At 48.9% G+C, this 14,877-nt stretch overlaps 1 protein-coding gene across 9 annotated transcripts; it reads left to right on the plus strand.

Moving 5' to 3' along the window:
• The first annotated feature begins 253 nt into the window (after nt 1–253).
• Nucleotides 254–14,686, plus strand: CARD19 (caspase recruitment domain family member 19). Of its 9 annotated transcripts, none has more exons than XM_027098302.1 (6): nt 258–804; nt 9,941–9,995; nt 10,766–10,986; nt 12,392–12,545; nt 13,745–14,122; nt 14,413–14,686. In XM_027098302.1, exons 3-6 carry the CDS (start codon nt 10,798–10,800, stop codon nt 14,526–14,528), a joined length of 837 nt encoding a protein of 278 aa, XP_026954103.1. In that variant the 5' UTR covers nt 258–804; nt 9,941–9,995; nt 10,766–10,797; the 3' UTR covers nt 14,529–14,686. The 9 variants fall into 9 exon arrangements, with proteins under 9 accessions (XP_026954105.1, XP_026954108.1, XP_026954103.1 ...); XM_027098305.1 differs by lacking the exon at nt 9,941–9,995 and having other exon boundaries at nt 260–804; nt 13,745–13,804; nt 14,051–14,122; XM_027098309.1 differs by lacking the exon at nt 9,941–9,995 and having other exon boundaries at nt 265–804; nt 10,766–10,908; nt 13,745–13,804; nt 14,051–14,122.
• Nucleotides 14,687–14,877: the final 191 nt, after the last annotated feature.

Consider the following 14,877-nt stretch of genomic DNA (forward strand, 5'->3'; position numbering starts at 1 on the left):
AAAGTGGGTAAAGGCCAGGACGGAGAACATAAGGTATAAAGGAGGCTGCGCCAGAGACCCGGGTGAGGCTCGGGTGAGGGGCGGGACTCAGAGTTGCGCGGCGACGTAGGTGGCGCCGGAGGGGCGGGGCTTAGAATGGGGGCGGCATTTAGAGTGGTCGCGGCGACGCCATCGACGCAGGCGGGAGCGGGGCCTCGTGGAAAAGGGCAGGGCTCAGGGATCTGGTGGTGACGTAGCCCAGGACAGCGGCGGCGGAACTCAGTGAGAGGTGGAGCTGAGAGTTCCGCTTGCAGGCGGGAGCTAGGCTCAAGGTTTAAGGCTTCTGGAGGCCCAGTAACTGATGAGGACCGGGCTCAGCGAGGGGCGGGGCTCAAGAACTGTGGCAGCAACAGAGCTACTGTCCGCGAGGGTGGGGGCTCAGTGAGGGCGGGGTTTAGAGCTCTCGCAGTGACAAAGCCGATGCCCCGGGCGCTCGGAAGGCCGGGCCCAGTGAGGGGAGGGGCTAAGGGCTCGGCAGCGTTCGTAGCCCACGCGTCCGGAAACGGGGCTGGAGTGAGGGATGTGGATTTAGAGCCCTCGAGGCGACGCAGCCGACGCTACGGACTGGGCCTATCGGCAAGGGGCGGGCTCAGTGAGGGCGGGGTTAGGGCTTAGCCGCGATGATGCCGGGGGCGGGGCTCACAGGGAAAGAGCGGGCGGTCGTCACAGGGGTCGACGGGCAGCGGCCGGACAGCCAGGCTGACTGACGGCGGCAGGGGGACTGGCCGGGTCAGCTGGGTGCACGGCGTGCCGCCGCCATGACAGGTGAGAGCGGTCCGGGGTCGTGCCTGCCATACAGGGACGGGCGCGCGGCCATGGTGGCCCATAGGGTCCGGGTGTCCCGATGCCACACCGGGGGCCGCTCCTCGCGGCGGCGAGTGACCTTGCCCGTGACCAAGTGTCCTGTCGACGAGACGACGGTAGGCCGGCTCGCGGCCCGGGGCCGGGTTCTTGGGGGGCGAGGCCACTCCGGGTCCTGGAGGGTTCTTGGGGGCGGGGGCCATGGACAAGCCCTGGAGAGTTCTGTTGGGCAAGGCCATGTCATGCCCTGGAGGCTTCTGAGCGTTGGGGGCCCCACCTTGGAGGGGTCTGGACGGCGAGGCCAGGTGAGGCCCTAGAGGGTTCTGGGGGACAGAGGCTGGTCCTGGGATGGTTCTGAGGCCAGGTCAGGCCATGGAAGAAGGTTCTAATGGGTGGGGGCCACGTCGTGGGTGGTTCCGGGAGGGCAGCGGCCAGTGCACGTCTGTAGGTGGGTAGATGCTGCATGGGCGGGTGGGGGAGGTAGGGTTGAGGCCTGACCGTGGGAGGTGAAAATAAAAATGATTCTACTGTGCTTCTATCAGGAAATATAGACACTCCGTCCTCACAGCTACCTGAGAAGAATGCCCAACAGGTGGTGCATACCTGGGCAGTGTGTGGTACCCATGGGACTCTGTGGTGCCTCCCAGGCTGCACCCCTTGCCCAGCGGAGGCCCAGGGGAATTGTGGATACCGACTCGGTCCCCGAAGGCTTTGTGCCCCATACTGAACTGCCCCAGTCCCTCCTTCTTTTCCCTGGATGGGTTCTCCAGCCCAGTCATCCGCCAAGGACCTCTCTGGAGTGGAGACCTGCCCACCACCTTCCTGACCCTAACTGAGCAGGGTGACCCTTCCCTATGGACCTTTCCCTGTAGGAGAAGCTCCATGAGAGAGACAGGCTGGTGACAGAGCCCATGACAGCATGGTCAGGCTGCTTCATGAGGTAGAAGTTACCTAGGGGTGGCCCATGGGGCCAGGAAGGCCCCAGAAGTCCCTGTTCTCTCCCCAGAACTCACTGGAGTTCCAGCCTGAGTCCTGCACACAAATAGGATTTCATGGGCAGGAACCTGGTGATTTCCAGGACATCAGTGTCCCAGCCTTAGCCAGAAGAGACCCCAGCTGCTGTGCATTCCCGTCATCTCTCTGAATTCTTTTTATCTGTGGCTGCTGTTTCTGAGTAGAGTTGACCCTTTGAGGTTTCAAATGTGAGGGTCCATTTATATGTGGACTTTTTTCGATACATACTATAGTACTACATGACCTCAGGTTGGCTGAATCCTTGGATGCAAAATTATGGATATGGAGGGCTGACTGTAAAGTAATGTGTGGATTTTGGACTGCTCAGGGATCTGCGCCCCCAACCGCTGCATTGTTCCAGGGTCTGTTGTACCTATTGTGCACCTGGTCTTGCATCAGGTGCTTCCCATTGAGAACCGCTGTATGGGGAAAAGTGGAATATCTCTTTGTGTGGATGAGGAAATAAAGTGTCAGGTTGGGCAGGTGCCCCAGACTGCTAGGGCAGTCAGTGGCAGAGCCAGGACTAGACCCTGCCCAGGCCCATCAATCCCCTTTCTCCCTGCCATCTCTGTGTCCTGGGCCTCTAGAGACCTCTTCCCTCAGAGCCCTTCATTTTTGGTATGGGGAACTGGGGCCCAGAGAGCACAGGCCTGGGAGGGTCAAATGGGCAGGCTTGCAAGGCTGCGGGCCTCAAGTTCTGGCTCACTGTCTCCATGCACCAACAGGAAACTGTCTTGTGTTGGTTCTGGGGCCTCTACAAAGGGTTGCAGAGGGAGTGTGTGGGGCCTGATGCGTCTGCTCAGGGCCAGCACTGGCCGAGTGTCACTGCAGCAATTGCTGTTGCTGCAGAACCAGTCCCTGCCTTGTGGTGTGCTGGGGAGTGTGCCATCTCAACTCCATGCCTGAGGCCAGGTTGGGCACTGGGACAGGAGGGGATTCTGGGAGATTCAATTTGGGAGGGGAGGTTGCGGTCCAAGCATCTGGACTTTGGTTTGGGTGGGGCGGCAGGGGAGCTCAGGAAGGTCTCTTGGCGGGAGGGCAGTCAGCGTGAGTTAGCCAGGCGGAAACCACAGAGACAGGTATTCTTGTGCCAAGGGCGGGAATCCTGGGCAGTACACTGCAGTTGGGGGTTGCTGTGCAGGAATGGCTCAGGGGCCTGGGAGGCCCGGTGAGGGCAAGTGAGGCCAGCTCCCACAGGGCCTCTATTGCCAAGCCAGGCTAACAGGTTGGTGGGTGGGCGGCGGTGTCCATGGTTGTGGTGCTGCCAGGAGGGCAAGATGATGGGGGAGGTAGGGCTTAGCAGAGGTTGCTGGTGAAGGTCTGGTGAATTTTATGCCAGAGCATTCCTCTTCCTTTGTCCTGTAAAAACTGTCTGGGACTGTTTATCAGCACTTGGGACCAAAGTGGTTTCCTTTCTTGTGCTTTCTCATGCCTCTGAATGGCTGCTTGGGTGTGGTTGGTGTGCACAGCGCACAGCAGAGCCCAGAGCTTTGGCCCCCAGGCTATTCCATCGTGCCTGGCAGCTGCAGGCAATGGAGGCCCCACCTGGCTAGCAGCCTGCAGGGTAGGAGGAGCCACTGCAAGATGCTGGCCAGCATCCACTGACAGCCCTTGCCCTTGAGCCTTGGACCTACGTCCATTCATTCCCAAACTCTTTAGTGAGTGCTTAGTGTGTGCTGGCACTATGCACACGTGCACACACTGGTAGTGCTGGGCAAGACAGCCTATGGCTTGGCCAGGAACAGACATGATGCAGCTAATTGCATAGTTAATTAGTAGGTTGATTAGAGAGGCAGAAAATTTAGATGTCAAGAATTGGCCCCAACACTGTGCTGTGCCTGGGTCCTGACCTCGATACATCACTCCCTAGCTGGTTGAGGTCTTAGGCAGGTCTTAGATAAGCCTACTCGTTGTGCTTCAGTTTCTTCTTCTGAAAATAGGGGTGGTAGTCATGCTTGTGTAGCAGAGCTGATGGAAGAATGACGATTATCTGTATGCCTAGAGCCCACAGAATGCCCAAGCTTGGGGCACACTCCATGAACTATGGCCAATATTAACTTTTTAATCAGAGAGGTTGTAGGTGCTGAAGCCAGGTGGCCAGGAGGGTCCGGCTGTGTGGTGGTGGCAGGTCTCTCTGCATTCCTTGTCCATGGCTTCTTCACCAAGTTGGAGCTGCTGACAAGTCCATTTTCAAGGTTGACTTTCAGAGGCTCGGAGAATCAGAAGATAGAAATTCATATTCTGGGGGAGAAAAGACCATCCAGGAGGAGGAGAGAGAAAGACAGTCTGTTGAGTTGGCCCCATGGAAGAAATCAGGGAAGGGGCCCCACTTGTTCCACCTCAATGACCCTATTTTAAAAAGATCAACATTATTGAGGTAGTATTTACTTACAAATACACTCATTTTTAGTGAATAATTATATAAGTTTGACTAATGAATGCACCCATGGAACAACCAGCCCAGGCCTAATCAAGACAGAACATTTCTATCACTCTAGAAAGTTCCTTCATGCTCCTTTCCAGGGAACCCCACCCAATCCAAGAATTCATCTGCTTTCTGTGACTCTCATTTTCCTTCTTTAAAATTCAGCTACGGAATTTCCAAATAGGATTTCTTTTTAATTAATAGATTTTATTTTTAAAACATATTTAGTTTATAGAAAATTGAGCAGATAGCACAGAGGGTCCCCACACCCCATTTCCTGTATTATTAACATCTTGCATTTGTGTGGTATGTTTGTTGCACTTAATGAACCAATATTGATAGAATATTAATAACTTCAGGTATTACTAACTAAAGTTCTTGTGTTGTATATTACATGAGTTTTGAAGAATTCATAATGTCCTGTGTCCACCGTTACAGTATCATACAAGTAGTTTTACCTGGCTAAAAATCTGTGCTCTACATATTTATCCCTCCCTCTTCCCTAACCCTTGGCAACCACTGATCTTTTGACTGTTCTCCACAGTTTTGCATTTTCTGGAATATCATATACTTGGGATCATATAGTATATAGCCTTTTCAAATTGGCTTCTTTAACCTTTAGCAAAATGCATTTAAGTTTCCTCCATGTCTTTTTGTGACTTCATAGGTCTTTTTGTGACTTCATAGGTCTTTTTATCACTGAATTATATTCCATTGTATATAAACTGAACCACAGTTTAACATATTATCCATTCACCTTTATATGTATGTATGTGGTAAAATATACAGAACATAAAATTTACCATTTTAACCATTTCAGTGGCATTACATACATGCACGATGTTGTGAAGCTGTCACCACTATGCATTTCCAGAACTTTTCATCATCCCAAAGAGAAACTCTGTGCCCATTAAACAATAACTCCCCTTTCTCCCCTACCCTCAGCTTCTGGTAATCACTATTCTACTTTCTGTCTTTAGAATTTGCTTATTCTAGATAGTTCATGTAAGTGGAATCATACAACGTTTGTCCTCTTGTGTCTCACTTATTTCACTTAGCATAATGTCTTCACAGTCATCCATGTTGTCAAATCCATGTACTAAAATTCTGTCCCTTTTACGGTTGTATAATATTCCATTGTATGTATACCACATTTTGTCTCTCTATTCATCTGTCTGTGGACAGTTGGATTGTTTTTACCTTTTGGCTTTTGTGAATAATGCTAGTCTGAACTTGGTGTGCACATACCTGTTTGAGTCTCTGCTTTCAGTTCTTTTGAGGAATGAAATTGCTGAAGTATTTGTTTAACTTTTTGAGGAATAGCTATACTGTTTTCCATGGTGGCCATACCATTTTACATGCCCACCAGTAATGCATGAGAGTTCCAATTTCTCCTCATCCTCATATTCATATTCCCTCTCTCTCCATGTATTTATTTTACCTTAATGTGTATGAAGTGGTATCTCATTGTAGTTTGATTTGCATTTCCCTAATGACTAGGGTTGTTGAGCATCTTTTCATATGCTTAGTAGTCATTTGTACATCTTCTTTGGAGAAATATCTATGCAAGTCTTTTGCTCATTTTTGTATTGGTTACTTTATAGGATTTTTTTGTTGTTGCGTTATAGGAGTTCTTTTTATCTCCTCTCTCTGTATATATTAATGCCTAATCAGATACATGCTTTGCAAATACTTCTCCCATTCTGTGGGTTGTCTTCACTCTTTTTTTTCCCACTCAAAGTAGGGTTTATTTCTGGACTTTCTAGTCTATTACATTGTTCTATATGTCTGTCCTTATGTTGGTACCACAGTTTTGATTCTTGTAGCTTTGTGGTAAATTTTGAAATCAGGAAGTATGAGTCATCCACCTTCTTTCCTTTTTCAGGATAGTTTTGGCCATAAAAGTCCTTTGAGATTCCATATGAATTTTAGGATGAAAAACAAAAAACATTTATTGGGGTTTGGATAGGGATTACACTGAATTCCTAGATCACTTTGGGTAGTATTGTCATCCTCACAATATTAAGTCTTCCAACCCATGAACATGGGATGTGTCTTTCCATTTATTTGTGTCTTTTAAAATTTCTTTCAGCAATGTTTTGTAGATTCAGTGTCCAAGTCTTCCACATCCTTGGGTAAATTTATTGCTAAGTATTTTATTCCTTTTTTTAAGTTTTTAAGTTGACATATAGTTAGTTTGCAGTGTGTGTTAGTTTCAAGTGTACAGCAAAGTGATTTAGTTATACATATGTACATACATGTATATATATATATATTTTTTTATTATTTTTATTTATTTATTTTTTTTGCGATACGCGGGCCTCACTGCTGTGGCGTCTCCCGTTGCGGAGCACAGGCTCCGGACGCGCAGGCTCAGCGGCCGTGGCTCACGGGCCCAGCCGCTCCGCGGCACATGGGATCCTCCCGCACCGGGGCACGAACCTGTGTCCCCTGCTTCGGCAGGCGTCCTCTCAACTACTGCGCCACCAGGGAAGCCCCCTACATATATATTTTTTCAGATTCTTTTACGTTATTCGTTATTACACGATATTGAGTATAGTTTCCTGTGCTATGCAGTGGGTCCTTGTTGTTTATCTGTTTTATATTTGGTAGTGTGTATATGTTAATCCCAGACTCCTAATTTATCTCCCCCATTCCCTTTGCTAACCACAAGTTTTCTATGTCTGTGAGTCTATTTCTGTGTTGTAAATAAGCTCATTTGTGTCATTTTTTTAGATTCCACATATAACTGTGATATCATATGATATTTGTCTTTCTCTGACTTACTTCACTTAATATGATAATTTCTAGGTCCAACCATATTGCTGCAAATGGCATTATTTCATTCTTTTTACGGTTGGGTAATATTGTATTGTGTATGTATATATACCACATCTTCTTTATTCATTCATCTGTCAGTGGACATTTAGCTTGCTTCCATGTCTTGGCTTTTGTAAATAGTGCTGCTATGAACATTGGGTTGCAAACTAGAGTTTTCTCCAGATATATGCTCAGGAGTAGGATTGCAGGATCATATGGTAACTTTATTTTTAGAGTTTGAGAAGGATTGGTATTCTTTAAATGTTTGGTAGAATTCACCAGTGAAGCCATCTGATTCTGGGCTTTTATTTGTTGAGACCATTTTAACTACTGATTGAATCTCCTTATTAGTAATAAGTCCTTTCAGATTTTCTGTTTCTTCATCATTCAGCTTCGGTAGATTGTGTGTTTTTAGGAATTTGTCCATTTTATCTAGGTTGTCCAATTTGTTGGTATAAATGTCCACAGTATTCTTTTATAATCCTTTTTATTTCTGTAAAATTCATAGTGATATTTCTGATATTAGTAATTTGAATCTCCTCCCTTTTTTTCTTTGTTAATCTAGCTAAAGTTTTGCCAATTTTGTTGATTTTTCTGGAACCAACTTTTGGTTTTGTTTTTCTATTTTTCTATTATTTTTCTATTTCACTTATCTTCACTCTAATCTTTATCATTTCCATCCTTCTACGAGCTTTGGGTTTAGTCTACTTTTCCTTTTCTAGTTCCTTAAGATGTAACATTAAGTTATTGATTTGAGATCTTCTATTTTAGTATGTACATTTATAGCTGTAAATTTTCCTCTCAGTACTGCTTTCACTGCATCCCTTAAATTTTGGTATGCTGTATTTTTATTTTCATTTTTCTCAAGGTATTTTCTGATTTATCTTGTGATTTTCTCTTTGATGCATTTGTTGTTTAATGTCCACATAATTGTGAATTTTCCAGTTTTCCTACTGTTATTGATTTCTAGCTTTATTCCATGTGATCAGAAAAGATCCTTTTATTATGTCAATCCTTTAAAATATATTAAGACACATTTTGTGGTTAACTGTGTTTTGTGGTCTGTTTTGGATAATGTTCCCTGTGCACTTGAGAAGAGTGTATATTCTGCTACTGTTGGGTGGAGTGTTGTGTCTATGTCTGTTAGGTATCATTAGTTTATGGGGCTGTTCACATCCTCTACTGCCTTATTGATATTCTGTCTGGTTATTCTATTATTGAAAGTGGTCTGTTGAAGTCTCCAGCTATTATCATAAAGCTTTCTATTTCTCCCTTCAATTCTGCCAATGTTTGCTTTAAATATTTTGGGGCTCTGATATTTGGTGCATATATGTTCTAACTTCTTGGTGATTGATCACTTTATTAATATATAATGTACTTCTTTGTCTCATGACAGCTTTTGCCTTAAAGTCTGTTTTTTTCTCATATTAGTATAGCAATGTAAATTCTCTTTTGGTTACTATTTGTATGGAATATCTTGTTCCATTCTTTCACCTTCAACCTTTTTCTGTCTTTAGACCTAAAGTGAGTCTTTTGAATACGGTATATAGTTAAATCATGTTTTTTAAATCCTGAGAGGAAAAAATTCTGTTTCTCTTCTACTCTTACATACAACGCTTATATTTCTCAATACTTCTGACACTTCTGGTTATGGAATGTGTGGGTTTTTCCCCCTACCAAGCAATTTTCCAGTTCTTTGGTGTCCTATAATTTAGGACTGGGAGTCCTATAATTTAATTCAATTCTGACACCATCTGTCCAGAGATAGTGTCAGATCCCATGGGTTAACTTTAGGCTCAGTCCCACGAGATTGCCCCCACTTGAGATGCCAATAATGAATCCAGGTTGTCACCTGTGCTTCTAACTGACTGGCTATAAATCAGAGTTCCTATGACCCTCTCCTTGTGACCCTATTTGCTAGAATAGTTCACAGAGCTCAGGAAAACACTATTTCCAGTTTGTTACAAAGGGTATTTCAAGGATACAAATGAGCATCCGGATGGAAAAGATGCATAGGGCAAAGCATGTGAGAAGCAAAGCATGGAAGCTCCATGCTCCTCCCAGACAGGCCATCCTCTCAGCACCTCCACATATTCAGTAACTTAGAGTGCTCCAAACCCCATTTTGGGGGGGTTTTATGCAGGCTTCCTTAGGTAGGCATGACTGATTAAATCATTGACTACTGGTGATTGATTGAACCTCCAGCCCCTCTCCCCTCCCCAGACATTGCAGGGGGAAGTGAGATGGGGAGGACTGAAAATTCCACCCCTCGAATTACGTGGTCGGTTCCACTGGCAATCAGCTCCCACCCTGTGGTTATTTAGGGGCTTTCCCAAAATCACCTCATTAATACAAAGTCAGATGAGGTTGGAAGGGGCTTGTTATGAGTAACAAAAGATATCCTTTCACCTTCACAGCTCTCATCACTTAGGAAATTCCTTGGGTTTTAGAAACTGTGTGCCAGGAATTGGGACAAAGATCAAATATATATTTCTTATTATAAATCATGATACTACAAATCCACTTTGCTAATCTAAGTCTTTTGATTAGAGAGTATAATCCATTTACATTTAAAGTAATTACTGATAAGGGATAACTTGTTTCTGCCTTTTTGCTATTTGTTTTCTGTATGTCTCATAGCTTTTTTTCCTTCATTTCTTCCCGTCTTTTGTGTTGATTTTCTGTAGTAACACATTTTGATTTCCTTTTGTGTATATTCTATGGACATTTTCTTTGTGCTTACCATGAGGATTATACATAATACCCTAAAGTTACAGCTATCTAATTTGAATTGATACCAACTTAACTTCAGTCACATACAAAAACTCTCCTCCTATACAGCTCTGCCTACCCCCCATCCCCTGGGTCCACCAGGAAACAGGACAAGCTGCCACAGGTAGGTAAGGTGGTGCACTTGTTCAGGCAGCTAGTGCTGCAGGAACTTGGGACCCTCCCTCAGAGATTCAGAGATTTCTTTGTCAACTGCCCACCAACCTCTCCCCACCCCTTGCCTTTAAAGACTTGTCATTCTAAGGGACATTCTTAATGGGAAAGATAGTGCAACAGTGATGCTTTATGGTGACTCTGAAAGAAAAAACAAAAGAAAAGGCATTCCCCAGCCTCCTGGGCAGCAAGCATGCTGGTCTGCTGTTGGTGGCAGCTTCTCAAGGCCTTGCAGATACACTGTGTCTGGTGGCCATGCCAGCACAGGCCACTCCAAACAACAACAGCGATTGTAGGAGCTTCGAGATTGGGCCTTCTCCAGGCTGCCCGTGCCCTTCCTCGGGCCTGGCTATTTCCAGAGGGCACTGAGGGGGCCCAACAGACAGCAGATTCTTTGCCCTTCTGAGTTTTTTTGCGATAAGCTCTCAGGCATAAAAGATAGGAGCCAGAGGCTCTGCTCTGCTTTTGAGCACTCTGAACCTTTATTACTGCACCCACCCACCCCACTTTCTGGCAACGGTGTTGGCGTGATATGGGGGAACTCTGGGCTGTGCGTGAGCTGGGATGTCAGCAGTTGTCCAGATGCTGGTACACCTCTCGGTGGGCATGGGGACCTTGCTGCGAGGGGTCCCTGCCATGGCTGCATCATGGTGTGTGGGTCTCGCCACCCCCTTTTTGGGCTGAGCTGGCTCATTCCCTCTGTGTTCTATGCTTCTGTTTCAGAGCAGACCTACTGTGACCGCCTGGTCCAGGACATGCCTTTCCTCACAGGCCTTGGGCGCCTGAGTGAGCAGCAGGTGGACAGGATTATCCTCCAGCTGAACCGCTACTACCCCCAGATACTCAGCAACAAGGATGCAGAAAAGGTGCCAAGGAACCTGAGGCTGCTTTCCCATCCCTTTCCTCTCTGGGCTGGGAGAAGCGGGGGGCAGGACAGCTTGGAGGTGAAAACCTGTCTCCTTAGGGTGACCTTGGGCCCAGAACATCAGCTCTTTGAGCCTTAGTCTCTTTATCTGTCATCAGGCCTTCTGGCCCCTTCCAGAAATGCTGGGAGGATCACAGGAGACATGTGATAACATGCCACAACATGAGACAAACCTGGGAGGGGGAACAGGGGGAGTGCTGGGGTGGGAGGGGATCAGGGATACCAGACAGGCCCTACCCAGTGCCATAGGGCTCTTCACTCTGAATCTTCCAAAAGTTCAAAGTGGGCAAACGTTTTGGGTGTAATCTGGCCCATCCTATTCAGGGACACTGGGTGAGAGTGAGTGCTCCTTGCTCGCCCCACCCACTTCTCTGGCTCCCCCGTGGGGCTGGGGGTGGGTGCTAGAGACCAGCCGGGGCTTTGGGGTGCAGGACCTGCCTCCCATCTGGGTGACTGAGCGAGCTCTTCTCCTCTTGGACCTGAGCTTCCTGCCTTGGCACAGGGTAACAGTTTCACGTGCAGAGCTATTTGGAGGGTTGGGGTCTCTCCTAGGGACAGGTGGGATTGATCCTCAACAGAACTAGAATCAACACGGACCCTGCTACTGGCCCAGATGCTGCTTAAGTTACAGAAGTAGTACAGTGAGTTAAAAAGTGGGGGCTCAAATTTATATCTTGTAATTAAAAGTCGAATACACATTCATTGTAAGAAAACAATTTGAAAAGCTCATATGTTTACATGAGAAAAAGGAAACTCCTCCACACACAAAACTACAGTTCCTTTCCTCATAGGTACCCATGGCTTCTGCTGCACATCTGCCTTTGCTTTGCAGTTTCTGTACCTTTGTGGTTTGACTCTAGTTCCTTGTAGCATGGTACACCACCACCAGGTGGCAGCACCGAGCCATGGCCTCCAGGTTCTGGGGGTCAATGCCAAGTACCCTGTCCATTGACCTTTACAACCACATATTTTTCAGTCAACCACATCAAAAAAGCCACCTTTTTTTCTCCTTAACCCTTGATTTATTTTTTAAAACTTGAATCACATTCCTGTAGAGTGTAAACTAGAAATTATCATTACCTCAGAGATTCCCTGTAATGACCCTACCATGTGGGTTTATTATTCCCTTTTTACAAATGGGAAAACCAAGTCAGCAAGCCACTAAGTTTCCACACTTGGAATAATGTCACCGCCATCTTTCTTGCTGACGTGTCCTGGCCTCCAGTGGGAGTGCAAGGCTTAGTGGCCATGCAGCACAGTCTTGGGTGCCACATGGGAGTGCATGAGGCTGTGGTAGCAATTGCTACCTCCCCGTGCATGTTCCAAGCACCTAGATGGTATCACAGCCATTGAGGAAGCTGGTGCTGGGTGCTGAGCCCAGAGTGCTCCAGCCTGACCTTGTCTTGTGCCCCTTCCTCCTCCAGTTCCGGAACCCCAAGGTATCTCTGCGAGTGCGTCTCTGCGACCTCTTGGGCCACCTGCAGCGGAGCGGTGAGCGGGACTGCCAGGAGTTCTACCGGGCCCTGTACATCCATGCCCAGCCTCTGCACAGCTGCCTGCCCAGCCGGCACGCCCTGCGTAAGTGCGTGTCCCAGTCCCCAGGCCTCGGCATCTTCTTGTTCAGCCCTTCACCAGAGACTGCCCTCTGGTTGCATCTTGTATGGCCCTCAGAGTATTTCAGACAATATAGATGTTTCTGTCCCCACGTCTCCCTCTCTCTGTCTCTGTCTCTCTGTCCCTCTGTCTCCCTTTTTCTTGTGCCAGTTTTTACACAAAAGGTAGCATCTCTTGCATGCAGCTCTGCCCTTCCCTCTGTAATCTAATGAATCTGGGAACCCTTACACTTCTGATCAGAAATAGCTCACGGCTGTAGGCTGTACCAGCCTTGAGTGAACTGACCCCCCGAACCCCCACGACGCAGGTTGTGTCCACTTTCGCCCAGGTAGATCCTCATGGCATGGCTGTTTCTGTAGAACAGTTTCTGACACAGATGGCTGGTCCAAGACACATGTGTTTTGGTTTAGAGGGTCTGGCCTGTGGGCCCGGGAGGCTTGTGAGCCCCGATGGGTCCTCTGGCTGCCAGGTTGGGTGCAGGGAAGGTACAAGCGAGGATGGCAGCTCAGTCCTGAGGCCTCTGCACCCAGGTCCCCAGGAGGAGTGGCTACTGTCCCTCAGTCCTCGGATGAGAGGCTGGAGGCCAGGAGGGAAGAGGTGGCTCGCCTCAGCCCACTCGGCTGGACCTGGGGCTAGTGTCCCTGCCCCCAAGGACAGGCTGGCAGGACTGGGCCCTGAGCTCCAGCATGGGACGGTCCTGTCACCACAGGTCAGGACCACACAGCCTGCCTGGAGTCAAGTACCTACCAGGGTGCCCTCAGGGCTGTCTGGCAGCTGGCTGGTTAGGGGGAGCCCCAGTGGGGTCTGGGGAAAGGGAAAGAGCGTCCTGCCCTCACATCAACATCATCAGACTTTGGACAGGCAGGTGTTTGCGCTGTGTTTGGTGCCTTGTGGTTGCCAGGGAACAATGAACCCCCTACTCCATGGTCCTCAAGTTCTCATGAAGTGGACAAAAGGAGAAGACACAAAACTGTGCAGGGTTCCCTCTCTGGCGCTGACTTACCCCAAACACAGCCTGGAGGCCTTAGCACCGGCACAACCTGAGGGGCCTGGGTGGTCTGGGGGAGGAGGCTTGACAGCCCCCTTGGTTTCCCGAGGGCGGGGCAACCACCTTACCCTCTGGCCCACCCATGACTAACTGCACCCTGTGATTTTGTTTCCAGAGAACTCAGATTGCACAGAGCTAGACTCGGGCACCGCAGGCCGTGAGCTCAGTGACAGGGGTAACCGCCTCCCATGTCCCTTCTCTCTGTTCCCCCACCCAAGGTTCCATCTCTGCCTTGGGGGCTTCTCCATTCCAAGTCGGGTTCCGTTCCTGGCTTCCTGTTGGACAGACCCCCTCAGGGTGCTCACTGGGTGTGTCCCTGCCCAGCTGACCCCAGCACAGGGTGTGAGCCTGTCCCTCGAGGCCTCTGGACCCCTCCCGCCCTCCTGGGCTCGGGGAGCTGCTCACGTGCATTTCTCCCCAGGACCCGTGGCCTTCCTGACCTGTCTCGGCCTGGCCGCAGGGCTGGCACTCCTCGTCTACTGCTGTCCCCCAGGTGGGTGCTGCCTGGCCAAGCCTCAGCCCAGTCCTCTCCAGACCATGGGGCAGAGCCCTGCCGGATGGACGGAGGCCTACACCTGAGGCCCCCTACTTGTGGCCCAGCGTGGCAGTCCTGCGGTTCCTTTCCTGCCATGCTGACCTTGTCGAGGTCCTGTGTGGGGAGCCAGTGCCAAGCAGGCCCACTCGGCATGGGGACCCCACATCACTCAGGTGTGGGGCTGGCGATGCCATGAGGCTGAGAGAAGGCGCCTTCTCGATGGGTTCTGAGACCCCCTTGTCTTCCAGACCCCAAGGTGCTGCCAGGGGCCAGGCGTGTCCTGGGCTTCTCCCCTGTCATCGTCGACAGGCACGTCAGCCGCTTCCTGCTGGCCTTCCTCACAGATGACCTGGGGGGGCTCTGACCGATCCCCTCCCTGCCCACCTTGGCTGCTTGCTGCCCTGGGGCTGGCTGGCTTTTCTAAGTGTTTATTTCTCACTGTGTATAACTTACGTAACCAGCACTTTACCTTCACTGTACAAAGGTACTCAACAATATTAAATGTTTGAGTCTTATCCCTTCTCTCAGGAGTGTTTTCTAGATGATTCCAACACAAGACATGACAGCATGTGTAACTGGGGCTGACCCTGTGGGCTCTTGGCTTCCCGAGTCCAACCCAAGACCCAGGTCCTGCTCAGGCCGCCTTCTCAGACCCCTGTGGGCCTGGGCCTCACCCCTCCATGTGGGCTACCTGCCCCAGATGACCCCTGCTG

This window comes from Aethalodelphis obliquidens, unplaced genomic scaffold (assembly GCF_003676395.1).
Source record: "Aethalodelphis obliquidens isolate GAN/ISIS:26980383/991018 unplaced genomic scaffold, ASM367639v1 scaffold122, whole genome shotgun sequence".
NCBI lineage: Eukaryota > Metazoa > Chordata > Mammalia > Artiodactyla > Delphinidae > Aethalodelphis > Aethalodelphis obliquidens.

Excerpts from the sequence above, each read along its gene's own strand:
- CARD19 (XM_027098301.1), top strand. Across the intron at positions 10,987-12,391 it reads GGGGGCAGGACAGCTTGGAG|TTCCGGAACCCCAAGGTATC; the intron begins GTGAAAACCTGT and ends TTCCTCCTCCAG. Across the intron at positions 12,546-13,744 it reads GCCCAGCCGGCACGCCCTGC|AGAACTCAGATTGCACAGAG; the intron begins GTAAGTGCGTGT and ends TTTTGTTTCCAG.